This window comes from Schistocerca serialis, chromosome 4, assembly GCF_023864345.2.
Source record: "Schistocerca serialis cubense isolate TAMUIC-IGC-003099 chromosome 4, iqSchSeri2.2, whole genome shotgun sequence".
Taxonomy (NCBI): domain Eukaryota; kingdom Metazoa; phylum Arthropoda; class Insecta; order Orthoptera; family Acrididae; genus Schistocerca; species Schistocerca serialis.
The window spans coordinates 476331948-476356623 of NC_064641.1; the positions used below are offsets into that span (position 1 = coordinate 476331948).

General features: G+C 37.6%; 1 protein-coding gene across 1 annotated transcript in view; it reads right to left on the reverse strand.

Annotated features, from left to right (window-relative positions):
- Positions 1-12577, reverse strand: part of LOC126475155 (uncharacterized protein C7orf50) — a 42568-nt gene extending 29991 nt beyond the window's left edge. The window contains exon 1 of the mRNA XM_050102773.1: positions 12372-12577. Coding sequence (XP_049958730.1) covers positions 12372-12385 — 14 coding nt within the window. The 5' untranslated portion in view covers positions 12386-12577. The remainder of the gene's footprint in view (positions 1-12371) is intronic.
- Positions 12578-24676: the final 12099 nt, after the last annotated feature.

Genomic DNA, 24676 nt, shown 5'->3' on the forward strand with positions numbered 1-24676 from the left:
AAAGTGTATGTCACTTGGTACAGATTCTAGGATGCATTAAAACCAGGGAGTTCTTTTTCAAACAGACTGCGTTGAACTAAGTGATAACTTAATGAATATACAGCCAACTGGCACTCACAGCAACCTAGAAATGAATATGGAATTCGGTGTTTTAAATCTAAATGTCAAAAATATCGAAGAACAGAAAGAGGAATTTCAAGAAAGAATTGAGAGAAAATTAAAATACTGTGAAGGAGAAGCAGAAACAAAGATACTTATCACAACAGCTGAGGAAGTGGGTGACTTGTGCAAATCTCAAAACCAAGTGAAGAAATGACAAATAAAATGATAAGTTTTCTGGACAAGAGAAGAAAAATAAAAGAAGAAACAGACAATATACAGAACTGTGCAAGGCTCTGAGAAAGAGGATGAAAGATGACATCAAGAAGTATGTAGAAGATACGCTAAAAACGTCTCAGTAATAAACCTAGTTTAAAGATAGCCAAGTGGAAGCTTATGACTGGAATGAATCAGCTAAGAGCTTTACACACAGACCAACATCGAATTACAGAAGAGAAAAAAATTCTCAACATACTGAAAATTTTTATAGTAACCCGTACAGTAAAGTTGATGATGATATCTTAATCCTAGATGAATTAGATGCCTCTATTTCCCAAATACCAGAAATAATCCCTTCAGAAGTCAAACATGCTACAGAAAAGGGCTGCTCCAGGTAGTGATGGCATCCAATCGATATTTGCAAGCTGTTGTGTGATAACTCTATAAAGCATTTAGCTCAAATATTTTCAGATAGTTTGCACAGTGGAAAACTACCAAGAGATTGGAATAAAGCCAAAATAATCCTAACATACAAGAATGGTAGTACAAAATATATAAACAACTATCAGCCTCCTGTCCATACTGTACAAAGTTTTTACTAGAACCTTAACCACTAAACTGAGCACTACACTTAACCTGGCCCAACCCATTGAGCAAGCTAGGTTCCGCACAGGGTTTAGTACAACTAATCATATCCTCACTCTACATGAAACAATTAGTACAACACATGAGCACCATCTACCTCTTTGCCTTTCATTCATAGACATCGAAAAGGTATTCGATTCGATCAGGCACCCAGCTGTGTTTGCGGCTCTAACACAGCAAGGAATAGAACAGGCCTATAATAAAGTTTTATACAATGTATACAAAACCTCCACAGCCTTTATAAATGTAGTTGAAGAACCCCACGAATTTCCCATCAAAAAGGGCACAAAGCAAGATGACTATCTCCAAAACTGTTCTCCTCAGTCCTTGAAGAATAGATGTCTCAATTAGATTGGAAAACAAAGGGAATCCAAATTCTGGGAAAGAGATTAAACAACATGAGGTTCCGTTTGCTTTGTAAATAAAAATTGCCTTTCCTTGCTGCATTGTATTTTATGTCTCCCAGGTGCATTTCGCCTTTTTCACTTTAAGGGCTGATCAGTGGGATAGTTCTTTGCGATTTTGGTTGTTATTTACAAAGCAAATATTTCTGTGCCTGTTGCACAGGGTGGCCATGCAAACAAACTTGTTAACCTGAGGTTTGCCAATGATATTGTACTATTTGCAAATAGCATGCAAGAACTTCAAATACTGGTCAGTGAACTTGTGTCAGCCTGCTCTAAAGTTGGCCTAAAAATGAACTACAGTAAAACCAATATCATGATGAATGAATGGATACCGGAGGCAGATATGTCTATTGGAAGTGTGCAACTTCAATGGGTCACATCACAGACAATGTGTACCTTGGTCAACTGTTAAATATGAAAGAAGGCCTGAAATCAGAAATAGGCTAGCAAGCTTATGGAAGATACTGCTCATTTTGAAGTCCAAGATATCGGATGAGCTGAAGAAAACAGTCTTTGACCAACATATACTGCCAGTAATAAGTAATGGCTGTGAGACATGGACATTAAATGTTCATTGTTAGAAAACTAATAGTAGCCCAAAGAGGAATGGAAAGATCAATGTTCAGCTACACAAAGAACAACAAAAAGAAAGCAGTTGATATCAGACAGACAGCAAGGTCTGTGATATAATGGAAAGAATAGATACCTTGAAATGGCAGTAGGCCGGTCATGTCACTCGACGAAAGATCCATACCCAAAGACTGGTAAGTTGCACAGGTCACACCAATATTCAAGAAAGGTAGTAAGAGTAATCCACTAAATTACAGGCCCATATTACTAATGTCGATATGCAACAGGATTTTGGAACATATACTGTGTTCGAATATCATGAATTACCTTGAAGAGAATGGTCTATTGACAAACAGTCAACACGGATGTACCGGTAGAAAACACTGTTCTTGTGAAACACGACTAGCTCTTTACTCGCACAAAGTGTTGAGTGCTATTGACAAGGGATTTCAAACTGATTCTGCATTTCTGGATTTCGGGAAGGCTTTTGACACTGTATACCACACAAGTGGCTTGTAGTGAAATTGCGTGCTTATGGAATATCATCTCAGTTATGCGACTGGATTCATAATTTCCTGTCAGAGAGGCCACAGTTTGTAGTAACTGATGGAAAGTCATCGAGTAAAACAAAAGTGATTTCTGGTGCTCCCCAAGGTAGTGTTATAGGTCCTTTGCTGTTCTTTATCTATATAAATGATTTGGGAGACAATCCGAGCACGCATCTTAGGTTGTTTGCAGGTGACACAGTCGTTTTTTTTTACTAGTAAAGTCATCAGAAGATCAAAACAAATTGCAAAATGATTTAGAAAAGTTATCTGTATGGTGCAAAACCTGGCAATTGACACTAAATAACAAAAATTGTGAGGTCATCCACATGAGTGCCAGAAGGAATCGTGAAACTTTAGTTACACAACAAATCAGTCAAATCTAAAAGACGTAAATTCAACTAAATACCTAGGAATTACAATTACAAAACAATTTAAATTGGAAAGAACACACAGAAAATGTTGTAGGGGAGGCCAATCAAAGACTGTGTTTTATTAGCAGGATGCTTAGAAACTGTAACAGATCTGCTAAAGAGACTGCCTACACTATGCTTGTCTGTCCTCTTTCAGAATACTCCTGTGCAGTGTGGGATCCTTAACAGAAAGGATTGACAGAGTACATTGAAAAAGTTCAAAGAAGGGCAGCACGTTTTGTATTATCACAAAATACGGAGAATGTGTCACTGAAATGAACAGGACTTGGGGTGGACATCACTGAAACAAAGGTGTTTTTCGTTGCGGAGAATCTTCTCATGAAATTTCAATTACCAACTTTCTCCTCCAAATGCGAAAATATTTTGTTGACACCGACCTACAAAGGGAGAAATGACCAGCATAACAAAGTAAGAGAAATCAGAGCGCAGACAGAAAGATATACGTGTTCACTTTTTCTGCACGCTATGCGAGATTGGAATAAAAGAGAATTGTGAAGGTGGTTTGATGAACCCTCTGCCAAGCACTTAAATATGATTTTCAGAGTATCCACATAGACATAGATGGTCAAAACAAGTACTCAATTGGAGCCCAATTTACCAAAAAAGACAAGGGGCAAGACCTCTGGATAGATGGGACAGAGACTTAAAGAAGACCGCCAGACTGAACTGGCAACGGGAAGCTCAAGACCGGCAGAAACAGAAGAATCTACAGAAAACCTACGTTGTACGCAGACTCAAAGAGGGCTCATCACCAAGTCATTGAACTGGCTGATGTTGATTCCAAGTCCATACAGGTTGTACCAGCAAGAATGGTCAATATTCTGGGATATGACAGGAATGATCATTTGAAGCAAAAAGTGTAGTAAACATGGTCTATACAATGCATGCATTTAGTGCTATGAGCACTACTACATCTTCAATACAATGAAACAAATCTCTTCTACTGAAAGCTCTTCGCTTTCCATATTTTGACAGGGGCAATATGGACCAAAAGAAGAACAAACTGTTTAGTGAACATGGGGTTTAATATGCATATGCGTCTCTCAAGAGCTACGAACACTTACTCAGCAGGAGAGGTATGTTTCACAGTAGCAAAGATAAAGATGTGCTCATAGATCCTAAGATTTATATTTTAAACCCATGTTCACCATACTTTTTTTGCTCCAAATGACCGTTCTTGTTATATCCCTGAATACTGACCATTCCTCCTGGGATACCCTGTATAGTAATGATGGTTGTTTTGCAGGAAACAACTCAAGGGCCAGACATCTCCAGATCCTGTTTTGTCTATGAAAGACTGCAGCAGAAGACAGACATGGAATCTCCAAGACTGTAAATGACAGGGCATTAGTAAAGACGAAACTTAAGACTGATCTGACATATCATACCAACTAAACAGAAACAGGGTAAGGAACTGAACAACAAATTGAACAACTTGTAAACCAATCTATTATTCAAGCAACAACTGGGTGAATTTAAATTCATACAAACTGCTTGAAAATATTCATTGCTTTCTTCTGACAAATGCAATCACTGCCAGTGTTATACAAATGTTGAGGGAAGAACAAAATTGTCTTGAGAGAACAACTTATATCCCATAAACAGAAAGATATATTGACCCAAGTAATTCCCTTGCCATAACTTCCATAGTCGCCGTCCTCAGATGTATGAAGTTAGCATTTGAGTTATTCACAGACATCTGTGCTTAGTTTGACTGAGAAAAACAGCTAGGGAAGCTGTCAAAATGTGCTATCACTATGCCAACAAATCTTGAAACAACAGAAGGTGGAAATACTTTTGCAGGAAATAGTCGTTTCCAAATGGCATTGAAAGGTTAACTGAACGACAGAGTTCAACTGAATATGCACACCAAGTCATACTGTAAAGCTTCCTATTTTGTATTCATACTCATTCACATGAGTTACATTTACATTAGTAGTATTCCATGGATGATGCCAAGGGCATAATCCATATCACTTCAGGCAGGGGGGTTACCTTCATAGTCTCGGATGTTATTGAATTTAGCATGTGTTATAAGTCAGGAGTTAGTAAGAAACACATTTTTTTTTGCTTTCTTCAAAACAAAAATCCTGCCCCAAGATACCAGCCTCCAAAGATGACACTGTGAACACCATTCTGAAGCTGCAAATTTTGGAAAAAAATTTTAAATGCTGTATTTCTGTAACAGTTCTAGATATTTTGTTAGAGGTTTTTTATTTGAAAGATAATTGCTTTATGATTACAATGGTATCCTCCGTTTGGACATATCTGTCAAAGTTCTTTTACTGTCGCCGTTGAATTTTTTTTATAATTTACATTTTTTTCCAAAAATGCCAAGCCAGAAAAGCTAGATTTTTTCTGTTGATTAGTACCACTTTTAAGTTGAACAGGTTGTATTTTAAAATTTTTTTTAAACTTTTTCGCTTCCTTTATTGCAGTTATTTCTTCTCACAGTCATTACATTTTGTTGTAGTTTCTTGTCAGTTTCTTTGTCTTGGTTGTTCATTGCGGGTTTCTGTACTGTAGTTGTTCAGCACTAATTTGTTTACTGAAGAGGCTTCTAAGAAATCTGAGACCATCCAGTGAGTTCTGTGTTTTCGTGAGGAATTTGCCACTTGAAACAGTTGCAGTGTGTTTTGTGAAAAAGGACTGTTTGAAATATCTTCTGACTAGGGCCACAGGAGAGTGAAGTGTGCTGTCTATTTGCATATCCATTAAAGAGTGATATATAAGACAAACAAAAAAACAGACTTTGTTCAGGTTGGGAATAAGTGTTCTCATTTGAAGACTTTGTTTCAAAGTGAAGATGTTTCCAGTGACAACTTTTTGTGTTCTAAATGCTTTGACAGCAGAACACCAATGATAGTATCTGAACAAGCTGAAGCCTCCCATGGTGCAGATGATGCAGATTTTGTATCAGTAGAGAAAGAATTAAATACCCTGAATCAATCAACTACAGAGGTAGGTGTTAGTCCTCTTAAGAAACTGTGGTCAGTTAAGTCGAGTCATAAGCTCTATGCACCAAGAAAGTGCAGGGAAATTACTGAAGCTATGGATGAACACACTACAGAAAAGCTGGCCACACTCTTCAAAGTAGAAATTCCATCTTCAGAAGAAAATGAAGCAAAGCACTCTTGCACCTCTTGCCAGAAATTTTTCACACATATCAACTGAACTGTTGAAATACCTGGCAGACAAATCAAGAAATGTAAGGCCTGTAAAAGGAGTCTTTGGAAGACCAGATCCCTGTTATGGTCATCCTGTAGAAGCAGCTCAAGTTCAAATAGTGCAGTCATTTTAACCGGAAGATAAATGGGAGTGCTCTCGCCAGAGTGCCAACAAAAAAGAAACCATAGCTATAACACATGAAGGTCTGAAAGTTGTGAAAGTGAAGAGATACATGACTCGCAATATTGAAGAAACTTTTGCAATTTATAAGAGTAAAGTTTATAAAAGCAACTATACAGCTTCACATACTGGAAGATCAAAATTTTATGCACTATGACCTAAGTGGGTAGTTCCACACCCACCTAGAGATGTCTGTTTATGTGTGTACTGCGCAAATTTTGAACTTTGTGTGGTAATTTTGAAGAACTTACTGGAGCATGTGACATATGACACCTTGGTTGGGCATGTGAAGTCATTAGTAGTCTGTGATGTAAAGCAAAAGACTTGTTTGTTTCGAGAATGTGCTGACTCCCCTGGAAAGGAAGGACTGTCTTTACAGACACTTGGCCTGGCAGATGTAGCAGATAACTCTGCAGAAATTACATATGCGACATGGGACGAAAATAAACTAATTAAGAAAACTGTTGCCTTTGACAGTTTCATTGTTGAATTTGGTAAATGGTCAGTGAAACCAAAACACACCAGCATCTGAAGAAAATGCTACAAGAACACATTGCAGATGTGAAAGGGTGTGTACAGGCTGAAGAACTATGTTTAGTGCTTCACTGTCATTTTGCTGAGAACTGGTCTGTAATTCTCCCACAAGGAGTTCAAGGGTATCATTGGAGTAATGACCTGGTTTTGATTTTTACAGGAGTGACATATTTTCAAAACGAGTCCACATGCGTTGCAGTTATAAGTGATGACACAGGACATGGCTCAGCACAAACTTTGCTAGGAATGCAAAAAATTCTTCAACTGGAAAGAGGGGCACAGAATATCATCATTATTTCTGATGGTGCTCCTAGTCATTTTAAAAATCATTACCAGCTGTTTGAATTGAGTAAGTCGTCTGTGCCAACTGACTGGATATACAGTGCTACTGATCATGGGAAGGGGGCTTGTGATGGTGTAGGCGGCCTACTGAAGCACCATGCTACAAAACAATCTTTCCAGACCAAATACAGCTGTGATTCAGGATGTTGAGGATTTTACAAGAGTCGTGAAATCTTACACATCCACAGCCCTCATTCTTTTGTCAAAAGAGGAAATCGAAGAATTCTGTGAACAGAAAAAAGAAGAATGGTCCAAACGAAAATACTCATGTGAAATGAATTTAGAAGACACATTTTTGGACTCAAAATGATGGGCAAACTCATACTGAATGCACTTTAAAGAGCAAGAAAGAAGAAATTTTGTTCCTTTGGCCAACACCTCAGAAACAGTATGATAATATTCAGATTCACAACCTGAGGAGGAGGATGTTTGTGGCGTGTGTGTATGACTGTGACTGGTGGATTGCAGAGTTTATAGACACCTGTTATGAGTTAAACAAAATTGTAGTGAACTTTATGCTACCACATTGACCAGCTGCTGGAAGGACAGTAACAATGCCATCAGTGGTCACTTCCTGTTCACAATGTTTTGAAGATTGTAAGTGCTCCAGTTCCTACTGGTTCAACAGGAAGGCATTACTCTATATCAAAGGAAGATACTGAAGCAGTGGAACACATTTTTAGTTCACTGACTGGCTAATTTCAGTACAAAACAAAGAAACAAAGTGCACATAAGTTGTATAAATTGAAACCTTTGTGTCTTTGGACCTTTCACATACATTCTGGAACCATTTAAAATGCTTGAAAAATGAGACACTTACTCATCTTTCAAAACTAAAATTATGTTTTGATTTTTATGGGCCTGTTATGTGATAATGAGGCAATAAAACAGGTGTTATGCATGGAAAAAATTTCAATTGTTTATAAAACCTGTTCAACCTAAAAGTGGAAGCTCTCATTTTCAGGGAATGTAGAACTATATGGAACTAAACAACAGAAAAACATCAAAATTTTATAGATTGGCATTTTGAAAAAAATTTTTTTTCCATAAATTATTAAAAAAAGTTCAGAATGCTATAGTAAAAGAACTTTGACAGTAAGTCCAAAAGGAGGATTTCTCTGTAATCATAAAGCAATTATCTTCCAAATAAAAAAACCAACAAAATATCTAGAACTGTTCCAGAGATATGGATTTTAAATTTTTTTCCAAAATTCACATCTTCAAAATGGTATGCACTGTGTCATCTTTGGAGGGCTGTATCTCTGAGCAGAATTTTTTTTTGGAGAAAACAAAAAAATATGTCTTCCTTTACTTAGGCCTTCATTTTAACATATGCTAAATTCAATAACATCCGAGACCATGAGGGTAAGATTTTTTCCTAGCATGCCTGAATTGGTATGGACTATGTCCAAGGAGAGTTGTCTCTGGGATGTAGAAATACGTCCAAGATGCACATTTTATGTAAGTGCAAATCAGTGAAATGACACTTCATTGCTTTACAGTGCTAAATCAAATTAGGAATTAACTTAAAACATTAAATTTAGGAGATGCTATGAAGTTACTCTTCAGTGGAGTAGGACTTGCCAAAGAGAAATTCCTTTAACTCAGTGTTAAAATAGCCTACATCATATTATCTATAAGGAGCAGGCAATAAAAATGAGACATGTGAAAAAAAAATAAGTGAACTGATTATTATTTCAAAAGCAATTGCCACAACTGTTAACAATTTATCCAAGTGTGAGACACAATGGTCAGTTCCTTCATGGGAAAAAAACCATGATTGTATCCAGGCACATATATCTCCCTTCCAGGGAAATGTATGGCCACAAATGTCTTTCTTTAGGGCTCCAAAAATATGGATCATATGGGGAGAGGTAGGGACTGTACAGAGGATGTGTAAGGGCTTTCTAGTGAAACTTCTGCAGTGCAGTTAAAATAAACTTGGGTCCCATAAATGATATCCCCAGTCAGAAGAATCTCCTCTACTTACACTGGTTGAATTACTAAATATAACTAGGCCTACATGCACTCTTTTCGCTAGACATGACATTATCCACCGGTTCACTAAGATATTACCAATTCCTGAGTTTATTTAGAGAATATAGTGCTTAGAGATTATTTCGGAGAATGTAGTGAGCAACACAGTCAAATGCATTGGACAGGTCACCAAAAATACCAATCGGTGCTATTTTGTTATTTAATGCTTGAAAATTTTGTGAGTGAATATGAAAATGGCTTCCTTAGTTGAACAACTCTTCCAATATCAATACTGTTATATACTGGGACACTATTATCGCTCGGGTGAGATACTATTTTAGCTTACATCGCTTTCTCAAAGACTTTAGAAAATTATCTCAGTAGTCAAATAGATGAGCAGTTAATGACATCTCTCCTATTACCTTTCTTGCAGAAGGTTCTGACAATGGCATTTTTCAATCTCTCTTTCAGAAGTGCCCCGAGTTAGTGGTGTGTGTGACATTTAAAATACGGTAGGCCTTCTTATAAGGGAGCAAACCTTTCACGCAGTTTTAGAGACCATCAAATCCAGATGAGCTTTTATTTTTGAGCGAATATATAATTTTCTTAATTTCAGAAGGAAAAGCTGGTGATGCATTCACATGGGCAAAAATTTGTGACAGTTGCTTTTTGAACGTACCACAGCTTTTCTGAATTTATTTCACAGTTTTAGTTATTACACCTATTAATAAAAAAGTACTTTACAGATAATGTTGCATAGACCTTGGAGTACGCCACTAATCAACCATCTATATCTACAATCTGTGAACTACTGTAAAGTGCATCACAGTGGGTACATCCCATTGTATGAGTTAATAGGGCTTCTCCCTTTCCATTCATGAATGCAGCATAGGAAGAATAATTTGTTCAATACACCTGTGCATACTGAAATTAATCTAATCTTGTTCTCACAATCCCCATGGGATCGACATGTAGATAGTTGTAGTATATTCCTAGACCTGTGCATACTGAAATTAGTCTAATCTTGTTCTCACAATCCCTAAGGGATCGATATGTAGATAGTTGTAGTATATTCCTAGAGTAATCATTTAAGGCCAGTTTTTGAAACGTTGTTAGTAGACTTTCTCGGGATAGTTTACATCTTCAAGAGTCTCCAGTTCAGTTTCTTCAGCCTCTCTCTGACACTCTCACATCGATCAAACAAGCTTAATTCTGCTTTCAAATAGTCATCTACAATGGAAACCCAGGAGTAGGCTATGTCCCCAGTTTAATTCTCACACCATTGAAGAAGAAGAGTGAAACAGAAACTGTCGTGCGGAGTGACTGCACGGTTAGTCCTATTTGGTAAGAGTCCCACATGCTTCAGCAATATTCTGGGTGGGTCGCACAAGTGATCTATAAGCAGTCTCCTTTGTAGACTGATTCCAGTTCCCCATATTCTACCAACAAACCAAAGTCTACAACCTGCTTTGCCCACGCAGAGCCTATGTAATCATTTAATTTTTATATCCCTACAATGTGTTACACCCAGGTATCTGTATGAGTTAACTGAATGTAACTGCACCTCAATGATACTAAAGTCATAGAATACTATGTTATTTCATTTTGTAAAGTGCACACTTTTATATTTCTCAACATTTGAAGCAAGTTGCCAGTTTTAGAACCACTTTAAAACCTAATCAAGATCGGACTTAATATTTACACATGTTTTTTCATACAACATTTCATTAAAGACAAATGCATCGTCTGCAAACAGTCTGAGGTTACTATTAATATTTTCAGTGAGGTTGGGTTTAATATGAATATGTTTTTAAAATACATGATGGTTGACATGGAGGAGGGAGTTCTGTTTGAGATACCTCATTATGTTGGAGTTCGGATTAAGTTCTCAGATTCTGCAAGAAATGGATGTCAAGTATACTGGATGGTAGTTTTGTGAATCGCTTCTGCTACACTTCATATAGATAAGTGTGACCTGTTCTTTCTTCCAACTACTGAGCAAGGCTTTCTGTTCAAGGGATCTATGACAGATTATAGTTAACAGATAGGCTAACTCAGCTGTAAATTCAGTATGGAAACTGATAGGGATTCCATCAGGCCCTAGGGCTTTGTTAAATTTTAACAGTTTCAGATATTTTAATAATCTGTTTCAAAAATTTGTGTGAATTCCTAAGGGACCACACTGCTGAGGTCATCAGTCCCCAGACTCAGGTACTACTTACTAACACATGCACCTATGCCTGAGGAAGGACTCGGACCTCGAACAAGGGGGAGGGGGGGGGGGGGGCACACAATCTGTGATATGGCGTCTCAAACCGTGCAGCCCCTCCACGTGGCAATTTCTGTTTCACTCATCTTCTTCAGTGGTGTGATTGGGGACATACTCCTGAGTTTCCTTTGTAGACGCCTATCTGAAAGCAGAATTAAGCATTTCTCCTTTCTAGTCTCAACTAGATTATGTGTTTTGTGAAAGATCTTCCGACAATATTCTGCTATGGCTTACCTGGTGACGCTCTAATTAGCGAGTGAGCCAGTTCAAATCATTGTAGTGGAAGAATTTTTCACGGCCAGTATTTGGATGGCATAGGCAGGTAGGGTGGTAGTGTAATGTTCACGATCACCAGCCTTTGCGCCAATAACCTGGTTTAAATACCAAATTTCTCCACAGTGTCTCATGAAGGAGGGCATGTTACATTGTTGAAGGTGATCCATCCTTGGGGACGTAAAGCTTGGCGGCCCCCTTGGTGCTGTTCGCGAGGAGTAGGCTATGTACCCGTACCGGATTTTACCATCTTCCTTCTTTTATGATAATATAATAATAACACAACACAAATATTAGACACACACATAGTATAACAAATATTGTAATCGATCAAGCTGCAAATATACAAACAAAAGAAAAATTGTCTGCTAAGACAAGTCACTGAAGCCTTCGCCATTGCTCTCTTGACTTGCGAACGTTTCACTCAGCATCTCCCTATCTACAGCATTATGCTTTGTTTCTATACTGTCATCACATTCGTCGGCCTCATCATCTTTCAACAAGATTGTTACCATTCAACGTCCCCTAGACTTATGACACCCTACAAATCATTCCTCTCACCACGCTCAAGATTTCGAAGAGAGAACTGTTATTTTCCAACCAGCATCCACATTCCGCCGAGCGAGAGAAGTGTGGGTTTCAACAATCGAACATCTACGAACTAAAACACAAAAAACATAAATACTGTTGATGCTCTTATTCCACATACCCAGTAGCTGACATCAAACCAAACCACGCTCCTTTCCGCACAATTCAAAACACAATACAAGGTTTGTTACATGCAGAAGCACGTGTGTTTACGGCAACAAATCAAAGATCACATGAAACTAACACATTTCTTTTACGGCGCGAGTTCAATATCGATTTCAGTGACACGGCCAGTTCACGATCTGTCTGCACAAGAAGTCTGTCCATACCAATTATATGCAGACAGGTCGTAGCGTGTGGACAGGAGATTTCCTAGCGGAAACCTGGAAGTTGGAGAGTTGAGCAAAGCTGCTCAAATTTGTGGGCGGAAATCACATAATCACAAACAAGGCTGAGCAAGTGGGGAGGAGATCGCCACAAATCTGGTACGCAAAAAATATTAGTGTCCTTTGTCTGTTTAGTCTTCTTTTATTTGTCTTTGTGCACACAGTGAATTCTAAAAATGTTGACACACATCAGAGCTAAAGGGAGCTCTTTACTGAATTTATGGAAATATATAGGAGTTTATTTGTTTATTTATTTATATACCATAAATCCAATACTGCGAGGCATTCGCATGGATGTAGGACGTGTCAGAATTATTACAAATAATACAAAAGGAATACATAAAAGTACCTCTTGCAAGAGGATATCTGGTATAAGACAAAATACCCATTGATGGGTATAGAAAAAATTACATTAAAAATGGTAGATCTTAATAGCCGAATGAAAGACACAGTAATGTTAACAGTGATTGCGAGTATCGTAATGCACAATAGCACATCAAATTAGTAAATGAAAAAATCAATTACAGTTAACTCTACTGAAATATTCTTCTACCAAATAGAAGGACTTACCTAATAAATACTGTTTGAGCTGTTGTTTAAATTTGGGAAGCTCGTAGATAAGTAATTTCAGTGATGGTGGGAGAGCATTGAACACCTTGCAGCTCATGTAATGGACTCCTTTTTGTACAATAGTAAGGCTTTTTGATTCACAATGGAGGTCCATCTTCCTCCTGGTATAGTGGGTATGGTATGAATCATTGAGTTTGTATGATTGTCAATTTTTACCAATGAATCATAAAAGGGAGTAGATATATTGGCATGCAGTTGTCAGTATCCCTAATTTTCTGAAAAGGTTCCCACAAGAATGTCTAGGCTGGACTCCACTCATTATCCTAATAACTCTCTTTTGGGCAATGAATATTTTTTTTGGATCGTGGCTGATTACCCCAGAAAACTATGCCATACAGAAACAGTGCATGGAAATAACTAAAATAAGCAGTTTTTGTGGTGTCTCGTTCACATACAGTGGAAATAATATGAACAGCGAATGTTGCTGAGCTGAGTTTTTGTGGAGGTGCAAAATATGTTCAGATCATTTTAGACTGTTGTCAATGTGTACACCCAGAAACTTGGTTGACTCAACTTGTAGTAACTCACTACCATTCAATGTAATACTTAACTGATCCTCAACTTTTTTCCTTACTTGGAAATGTACAAACTGGGTCTTGTTAACATTTAGTGATAACCCATTATTTACAAACCAATTACATACTTCACTAAAGACAATATTGGCCGATTCCTCAAGATTGAGGTTGGGAGTTTTCTTGATGAGGATAGAGGTGCCATCAGCAAAAAGAGTAAAGTGAGTTTTAAAGCTAGTATGCAAGAGAAGGTCATTGATAAAGATGAGGAAGAGAAGGGGGCCAAGTACAGAGCCCTGAGGAACACCACAGCCAATAGAGCCCCAGCTAGATGACACAGAGTACCCCTCAGAGTTGTTCAACATGACCTTCTGCTTTCTTCCAGCTAGGTAGGATTTAACCCATGAGCCAACTGAGCCACTTTTACCACAATATTCAGCCTTTGCTAAGAGGATTTCATGATTAACACTACCAAATGCCTTGGAAAGGCCACAGAAGATACCAACAGGAGACAATTTATTATTAAAAGACTCTAAGATCTTATAGGTAAAGGAAAAAATAGCTTGTTCTGTTGATACACCCTGTTGAAATACGAACTGGCTACTGTTTAATACCTTTTAAAGCTTGAGTTGTTCAGTATGTCTTTTCTGAACTAATTTCTCAAGAATGTTAGAAAAGGTTGTTAAAAGGGAGACAGATCGATAGTTGGTAACGTCGGCTTTATCGCCTTTTTTAAAGAGAAGTTTGACAATAGCAAACTTTAGTATCTCAGGAACAATCCTGTGCTGGATGGATTCATTGAATATGTGGCACAGTATTTTGCTTATCGACTTATAGCACTTCTTCAGTAATCTTGAAGAGATACCGTCTGTGCCAACAGAATTCTTGCTCTTCACATCTCTAATTATATTCTCAATTTCATGTACTGTGATAGGAGACACTTTAATCTGCTTGGTTTTTTTATTAATAGCTTTTTGAAGGGGTAACATAGCTTCATTAACAGAACATGTTTTTCCAGTTTGTACTGCTGACGCCAGAAAGTGGTTGTCAAAAATGTCGGTGATTATTTCAACATTGTCATGAATGGTATCATTTGTTTTAATTTCTATTGTGTTTTCTGCAGCAGGGATTTTACCTGTTTCCCTTTTTATTGTGCCCCATATGGTTTTAATTTTGTTGTCAGAGACATCAGTTTCTCATTTTATAGAAATACTCTTTGCCCTTCTTTGCACTTTTTTAAGGATGGAGCAGTATATTTTGTAATGCTTTTCCTTTTCTACAGTATAACTGGATTTGAGTGAGGCATACAGATTCCTTTTCCTTCTGCAAGACGTTTTAATGCCCAGTGTTAGCCAGTTTTTATTAGAGTAGGTTTCGCGTTTGGATTTGACAGTCCTTTTAGGAAAGGCCGCTTCGAATAGGCAGATAAATTCATTTAGAAAAGCATTGTACTTGTCATTAACATTGTCAAAGAGCTCAATCTGGTCCCAGTCTACTTCTTGTAGGGAATTACAGAAGCTATTGATAGACAGTGTGTTAATTACTCTGAAAGTTTTACTGTAGGAGTAGTTCTTACAAAGAGTGCTAACATTATCAACTGCAAGAAGTTGACCATCATGGTCTGAGAGCCCATTCAATGTACATTTTACAGTTATGTTTAGAATTCTAGTGCTGTCTAAGAAGACGTTGCCAATTTAACTTGTAGAATTAGCTGTGACTCTAGTGGGAAAATCCACCAGTGCTGTTAAGTTAAAAGAGTTCATTAAATGTGATAAATCATTTATTTCCTATTATCTGTAAGGAAGCCAACATTAAAATCGCCTACAATTATAATATCTTTTGTTTTTGCAAAGAGATGAGTCAACAGCGGTTCTAACTGTTTTAGAAAAATACAAATTTTGCCTGCAGGAGCCCTATAAAATGAAAGGACAGTAATTTCAGAGAAATCAGTACAAATTGCAACTCCACAAACCTCACAATGTTGATCAATACAGTACTGACTCAAGTCTAAAGATCTATAAGCTATTTTGTTCTTAACGTAAATCACCGCTCCACCCTTATCTAAAGAATGTCTGCAGTAAAGAACTGCTAGGTTATAGTTATTCAGCTGCAGCATGTCACAACCAAGTTTCATAAAGTGGTCACTAAAACAGATTACATCAGCATTATTAATAAAGTCCTTATCTAGAATGTTAATGGATAGTTCATCTAGTTTACTTAATGTTCTGATGGTAAACAGCAAATTTATTACCACTGGCTGGAGATTTTGGGTGGCTGGTTGGGATAGTCTCTCTTAAAGTATTAACATTAGGCTTACTTGGAGGTGTAGTTATGACACAATTTTCCTTTCCTTGTGATGATACCATTAAAAATTCTCACTACGAACTGCAGCTTTTTTGGACCTCTGGCTCCTCCTCCTTGCAGGTGGCACTTCTCCTTGGGTTGCTGAAGATTTCTTGTCTGTTAGCTGCTCTGATGGTTCTGCAACAGTTGCAAATGATACTCTGGCTGCTGATGATGCTTCATCTTTTGGTTCTGGAACTATTCTTGATGCCAGTATATCTTCCTGAGGTGGTGCTGGGAAAGCCTCTTCTGCTTGTGGGAGTGATGATATCCCCTCTTCTTCTTCTGAAATTGTTGGAAGGTCTATTCCGGATTCTGAAGTGATTTCATGAATGATCATTGGAGCAACATTATTTATTGATGCAACCACTTCTGCTGAGGGTGATTTTCTTCAGTTGATTCAGGTTTTGCTGCCCTTGGTGAAGTCTCTGTTATGTCAGCAATTAATCCTGGTAGTGCTGCCACAGGTGTTGGCTCTCTTGAATTCGCTGATGATGGTGAATTTACTAATGCTATTAATAGTGGGTCCACTGTTGGGAGTTGAGTTGTTACAGTAATTTTGGAAAGTTGAGCTGTTGCACATGGTGGTGTTTGCTGAGGTACTGAAGGTTGAACTGTTCTAGGCGAGTAATTTATTTTTTTGGTACTAACAGGCAGCATTTCCTTAATTTTTCTGCAGAGAAGTTTCTTGCCCTTTCTGTTAAGGTGCAATCCATGTCTCATGAAGCTGTCTCTAAATAGGAAGTCGACAAACAGAAACTGATTATTTAGATACAGTTTATATGTATTTTCGAACTGTTCATTAGCCTTGGTTATTTCTTTGTTTACGCAAGATTCAAATGTAAGGTCATGTCTATGTGGAATTCCCATAACTATAATTGCTTTACTATTATTAGAATCGAGTATCCTCTTCAAGTTTTGGACAGGACTCGACAATTCATTTTTATAAATGTTGTTGGCTTCCCCCACTATTGTTGCATATTCATTTATATTTGTTGGAGACCCGTCTTTTATGTTTTTCCCGAATCCATACAAGGATGCTCCTAGTTTCACATAACTGCAAACTTTAACATTGTGATCTTCACGTAAGATTTTTGCTAATCCATGACCGTGACTATCTGAGTGGATATTTACCTTAAGGGATTTCTTCTCTGATGCAATTTTATTTGACAATACAGTAGCAAATGAGTATTCTCTTCAAGAACACTGAAATAATTATTTAATGGCACTTGGACGACAGATTCGTTTGGTTTTCGAGTGAACTTTTTAGGCCTATTAAACTCAGCACAACTTTTATTTGGCGATGTATTAACACTGTTCAGTGACTGAAGATATATAAAGTCCTGTTTTAGCTTTACTATGTCGTCACACAGGATGTCAATGATTTTTTTTCTTTTGTTGCTAATTTATACAGAATATCGTCCAAATTTTGTTCCATGTGTTTGTGGAGAATTAAGATATACAGCGATTGGGATGAGAAGGCAAGTGTTTGTAATAATTTAATAGAGGAGATAAGAGCAGCTCACCCTATTACCAACAAAGAATCTGTAATTCAAGAAAAATCGTTGCAGACTAAATCAAAATTCCCTGTTTCGTCTGCTCTGCACTTAAAAATCTCTGTCATTACGTTGTCCATGACACTTTCATTCAGTACTTTCCTAAACCATAATCTTTTGTGGCAGTGTAATTAAAATAAAATATTTATTCTACAGATAAGTGGAGTCAGAATATTTTTTGTAAGTTGATAAAGGAACATCCTGCAGCAGTGCATAAGAGACATGCAGATTCCTACATTTCTGTATCAAAACATTTACTCCCTACTGTAGTATGGGGTACATAACAAGAGTGAATTAAAGGTAAACAGTACACTTCACTACCATCACACTAAAAGTAAAACTTCCAAAGTGATAGAATAGCACAAAGAGGCAACATAGAAACCAGAGTGAAGTAAACTGAACTATGCTGCACAACATTTGGTGCAGGGAAAATAAAGGAGCATGGTACATGATTGTGTGTAATGAAATTATCACCTCCATAGAAATTACGAAATAAGTTTCACCTGTTAGCGTTTGCCAATTATAGCCATAAACTGTATATCCTTTGAGCATAGCTCACTAACACTTTATATACACCTTCTCTCGAGTGCAGAATGCCTCCACAAAACATGGCGGCTAATAGTACAGCGTGGAGTGCTAAATACCATGCTTAAGTCTCTGTAAGTATTTTCTTGCTCTTTGGAAACTTCCCATATAGAACATGAATCCCTATCTACAATGCATAATGCCGTCTTATACAGGGTGGTTACAATTAAACTTCCAAACCGCTGTAGAAATAATACACTGGTCAGAATGACGTCAAATTGCAACGGAGTATTATCAGAGAATGGGGAAAAGTTATGGTAGAAGAAAAATAGTTAAAAAATGTAGCAATACATGGGGCTGTAAGTGTCATAATTTAATAATGGCCTACTACAAATGACAAATGAATCATACAGCAATGCCTAAGGTGTACATCTGATGTTAAACAAACTGTACTACTCAGTGTGCGTGGATGTACAGGTGTGATACTGTTGGTTTCGTAAGCCCATCCACCAGGGCAAGGTCATATCACAGCAGATGGGGAAAATCGGTTTTTAATTGTCCTGAGGCCTAAAACCGCTTAAAAGCATCACTCAGATCGGTTTTTAATTGTCCTGAGGCCAAAACCCAATAAAAAGCATCAATCAAAATCAAATTGGATTAATAATTTCCGTGTGACTGGCAGAAAACATGTTCAGTATGCTGTCCACCCTTTTCTGCAAGTTGTAATCGAGAAACAGCATGTTCTACAACTGATAGAAGTGTTTCTGGGGTCACGTTCAGAATGTATTGCGCCTTCAGTGCATCTAAGTTTGCAATCGGAACATTGTACATAACATCTTTCAGATAGTCCCACAGCCAGAAGTCACACAGATTAAGATCAGGTGATAGGGGTGGCCAGGCTGTAGGAAAATGGTGGCTGATAATTCTAGAATTTCCGAAATGGCGCTTCAGCAGCTGCTTAACTGGATTTGCAATGTGAGGAGGTGCGCCATCTTGCATAAAAATGACCCCATCCACACATCCACGCTGTTGGAGAAGTGGAATGGCGTGGTTGCGCAAAGGACATTCATAGTGCTTATCAGTGACAGTACAGGTAAAGGACCAGAAGCTCCTGTCTCTTTGAAAAAATACGGCCCTGTGATAAATGATGCCATAGATCCACACCACACAGTGACCTTTTCAGGTTTCAGTGGTGCTGGTCAATTTGCGTGTGGATTTTCCATTACCCATATCCAACAGTTCTGTGTATTGACATATCCTGTCAGATGGAAGTGGGCTTTGTCTGTCCACAAAATCTTTCAAGGCTAATCATTATCCCCTTACATGCGAGCAGGAAATTCTAAAGCAAAGGTCTCTCTTTCTGACATGTCAACAGGAAGCAACTCATGCACATGGGTTATTTTGAATTGATAACAAAGAAGGATGTTTCATGGAATTTTAAGCACCATGCTCACAGGTATGTCTAATGTTTGGGAAATTCTCTGTGCACTACGCGTTTCCACACCATCAATCATCTCCTCCTGCACTGCTGTGGCTACTGCTTCCACTGATGTCGAATCAATTCGTTTCCTCCCCCTACCAGGTTTCACACCAAAAGAACCCATCTTCTCGAATATCCGAATCATTTTTTCCAGACCCATGGCAGTCATCGGACCAATGCCTTTTTTTAAACCCTTCAGTATCTGGAACTTCTGCAGAGTGACTTGTGCACTGTCATCATTCTTCCTATGCAGCTTTACAAGCAGAGCGCGATACTGCACTGAGACAGTCATGGCGAATGTTGCAGATGTGAAAGGAGGAAAAGCCATGTACCTGGCATGTTTATACCAACTTCGATGGGCCATGCACATGAAGATGTTTTCATTTACGTATTCTGACACATACAGCGCCGTCTATTGATCAATTTTCACACTATATTTTTCTTCTGCCATACGTTTTACCCCTTCTCCGTTAATATTCTGGGGCAATTTGACCTCATTCTGACCAGTGGTGTTACTTCTACAGCGTTTCGGAAGTTTAACCTTAATTACAATCACCCTGTATTCTGATGCAAATATTCGTTACAGGTTGCTGATAGACCTTAGACAGGGAACTGAAAATACCATGATACTCAGAAGCAAAGTAAAATAAACCTCACGCCCAGTTCTACAACTTATTAGAGCATGTGGAGTTCAAGACAAATCTAAAATGCAAAAAAAGTATAACTCATCACAATTGATGTCTTACATAATGGAGATACAAAAATGCAAACGAACTTCTCACTTTCCATGACGATACAAGGCCTCACACAAGGCTGCACACACGAGAGAAGCTCATAAAACTTCATTGATTGGTTCCTTCTCATCCACCCTATAGCCAGGATCTCGCACCTTCCGATTTCCACGTTTTTGGCCCAACAGAGGATGCCCTCTGAGCGAGCAGTGCTTAGGTGATGAGGAGCTTATTGATGTAGAAAGACGTTAGCTTCGACGTATACCAGTAGGGTGATACCACACGAGCATACATGACCTATCAGTAAGGTAGCGTAAAGTCGTTGCATTGAGCAAATTCATAAACTGACAGCAAAAGCCTGCGGTATTTCCAAGTCGACTGCAGGCCATAGCAGAAAATCAGTAACATCGGCAGAATCTTCAAACGTGAACATGGGTTTCGATTCTCCAAGAAAGGATTATAAACGAGAATGGAAACCTACAGAATTTGAGATATCGACAAGAGCTTGTGTCTAGAACTCTATTTGGTCATTACGACAGAGTATCCAAAAGCTAAAACAATACATGGTGATTTCCATAAAAATATTAATTATTCTTGCTCAGATACCTCTATCCTTCGTCTTCTCCACTCCTTTGGTTTCCGATCCATGCAGAGATATTGCAGCAGCAAGAACGAAGTTTTGAATAAAATGCACTTATTACGCGCTGAGGGCAATATTCTTATAGTGTACTTCGATAGAACTTGGGCTTCACGAAACCATACGCACAAATATACTAGTGTGTGCCTTGACTTCAGCGGAAATATAGGTCTAAATCGGCGATTTGGGTGATGGATGCAGTGAAGAAGGCTCTGCAAGAGCTGCAAATAAATTATATTTGGGAGGTAGGGAATATTCACAGTTGTATTAAGGTGAGCCGTCGGAATTAAAATTCTGACGGCGGCATGCAAATACCTGCGTGCTGTCGCGTATGGCGTTTCTCGTACGTAAAATGCGGTCATAGGTGACGCGATGTAATAATGATGTCTCAGATGTTACCAATATTAATTCTACAGTATTCTTAAATATTTTCTCGCTGAAAGTTTCTACAGGGTCCAACGCAACTTAATCACCGACCACATTTTTCGTTGCAAAGGCAGGACATTTTCACACCTTTTACGGTATTTTAGTTTTTATCTCAGAATATTTTTATGTATTCACAGTGAAATATGTACCACATGTATCCATAAACTTTGAGAATATTTATATATTTATTTCAGACAAGATACATCAATGGTTCTGCTTTTTAGATAGGTTGAAGCAAAAAATTATTTGTCTCCAAAATTTATTGTAGCGTTAATTTTTCTTTTTTTCCTTAGCAGCTTGCAAAAAATTTCGTTTGACAACTACTGCATCATATTGTAGACTAAAAATAGAGATATCTAATATTCTTTTTGGAATTTTTAAATGGTGAGATAAACTTGATGGCCTATTTTCGTGACGGCCACTGTAGTACTACTTCTATGCCTAAAATCAGTGAAATAATCTTTTTGTTCATTCGTTAGGGTCTTTATTTTCTTGTGAAAGTAATGCAACTAAACTAGAGAATGTTGTTTCTGTTACTGAATCTATCTTCACATTACCCCACTAAACAGACAATGTCTGCTGACTTTCTTAGGCAGATTTAGGAAACACATTGAAAACCTAAACTGTAATGTCCAGAGGAGAATTTAAACTGTTTTCTTCCAGATGTGCGTTTAGTGTTCTAACAACTGAACCATTTTGTTTGTTAACAAAAATAGAGCTTCACCCATTAATTCTGTCATTAAATATCCAGAAATTAAATATACAGGGTGGTCCATTGATAATGACTGGGCCAAATATCTCACGAAGCGAAAAAACTACAAAGAACGAAACTCATCTAGCTTGAAGGGGGAAACCAGATGGCGCTATGGTTGGCCCACTAGATGGCGCTGCCATAGGTCAAACGGGTTTCAACTGCGTTTTTCAAATAGGAACCCCCATTTTTATTACATATTCATGTAGTACGTAAAGAAATATGAATGTTTTAGTTGGACCACTTTACGTACTACACGAATATGTAATAAAAAATAGGGGTTCCTATTTTAAAAAACGCAGTTGATATCCGTTTGACCTATGGCATCGTCATCTAGTGGGGCAACCATAGCACCATCTGGTTTCCTCCTTCAAGCTAGACGAGATTCGTTCTTTGTAGTTTTTTCGTTTGACGCTTATTTCGTGAGATATTTGGCCGAATCACGATCAATGGTCCACCCTGTATACCGTTGTCTGCAATGTCCTAGTGAGTAAACCATGTGATTCCAATTTTCTGTTTTTTTTGGTGAATTTACATTCACATTTTCTTGCCATTATTAGAATCTGAATACACTGTGGTAGTTAATCATGGGTCATTACTAACTGAAGCTCTTTCATTTCCTCCATTTTAGGAATGAACTAAGCCATTGTGAAATATGCTTGTTTACCTACTATGTAATTTATATAGGCTGCATGCACACTCAACTTTAGCAACACAAAGATAATGTTACGCTTACCCATTTACAGGGCAGAACTTTCTTTTTAAAAGAAAGTATTGAATTATAATTCTTTAGTTTACTTAACATATCTAGACATATAAAAATATTTAAGATCTCAACAGTCTCATAGTACTAATTATTATAAAATTTTATGCCTGGCAAACTCTCAACCACAATACATTCTTTGGAAGTGCTATTTCTGTGGTGAATAATTTCACTACTTTGTGAAAATGAAGCTTTTTATTAAAATAGCAATAAACAGAAGAAACCAAATCTTTATTTGTTGTTATCTTTAGTTATATACTTGCACAAAATACTTACAAAACGTACATATATAAAATTACCAATCGTAAACCAGATCATTTTTGTTGTTTAGTTCTTTTGATGGAAAGATCCAAAGCATTGTCTACACAAAACTCATTGCATGTAGCACATGCTAACTTACTATGTCTAGTTTTGCTTTGTGTCCTGCAAAATGCACATTTACTTCATGGGCCTGCTGTAGTCATATGCTCAGTCATACCACTGAACTGCATCCTCTGGAATCCCATTGCTCTTTCCTAAAATTTTGACAATCTAATTGCTATTTTGGGCTGGGATTGGTCCCATTTTCGATTTTGAGTAAAAATTTCCCGTTAGCTCATTGATTAGAATAATTGTAAATTTTAAATAAAGCAGAGGTTTAGCAGTTCCAGCAAGAAAGCTACTTTCCTAATAAAGTAGATATGAATCTACTGTTGGTAATAGAAAATTTACATCCTCCATGCATTGTCTTCCAAGAAATAAAGTATGATGTATGATGTCAAATTTATTCGTCCTTCCCATGTAGCTATTGTAGTCTGCAACTGATATTGGACAAGAAACACTTTCCTTTTTCCCTTCCCGCTTGTGTACAGCTACATATGTTGTTTCCCCTGGATTGTACTTCTACAAACTATAACACGTTTCTTCTTCTGTCTCTCAACCTGAAAATAGACAAGTTACCTGCCACTGCAAAATCTTACTACCAACTTCAAAATTTATGTCTAATATTAGCACTTCTTTTGGAAAAAATTTCTTGTTGGTAAAATGATTCCACATCCATAAATCCCTATCTCTAGCGGTTTATACAAAAGCAGTAAACTAGAACAAAATAATCAAAATACAAACATTATCCTCCACAGTGACCAAACATAGAAAGTGAAAGAACAACATTTTCTCTGGTGGCATACCATCATCTTTAGTTTTCCTTCATAAATTTGAAATCATGACACACAACCTTTAACAGCACAGTTTATTACAAATATTCTGAAACCTCACTTTGTACAGGGTGAGTCATTAACTATTGCCATGAAGAATAACTCCGAAAGCATGATAGGAGCTGAAAAGTTTGTGGGACAAAAATTGTATGGGACAATGGGGGCCATAATATACTGTTGGCTTTTCGTTGCTAGGTGGGGTCGCTTCAGAGATATGAAGGTCAACTTTGTTTGTTTTAAATGGGATGCTGTAGTTTGGTACTTTTTTCTGAGAGCAGCCTATCGAGACAAATCCAATGATGTGTAACAGTAAGGTCTTTGAAGGTCAACGAAGGTCACAAAGGTGGTGTGGACGTCCATTTACAGAAAATAAGTACCAAACTATAGCATACCATTAAAAAAAAACAAAGTTGACCTTCATATCTCTGACGCAACCCACCTAGCAACAAAAACCCAATGTCATATTATATCCCCCATTGTCCCATTCAATATT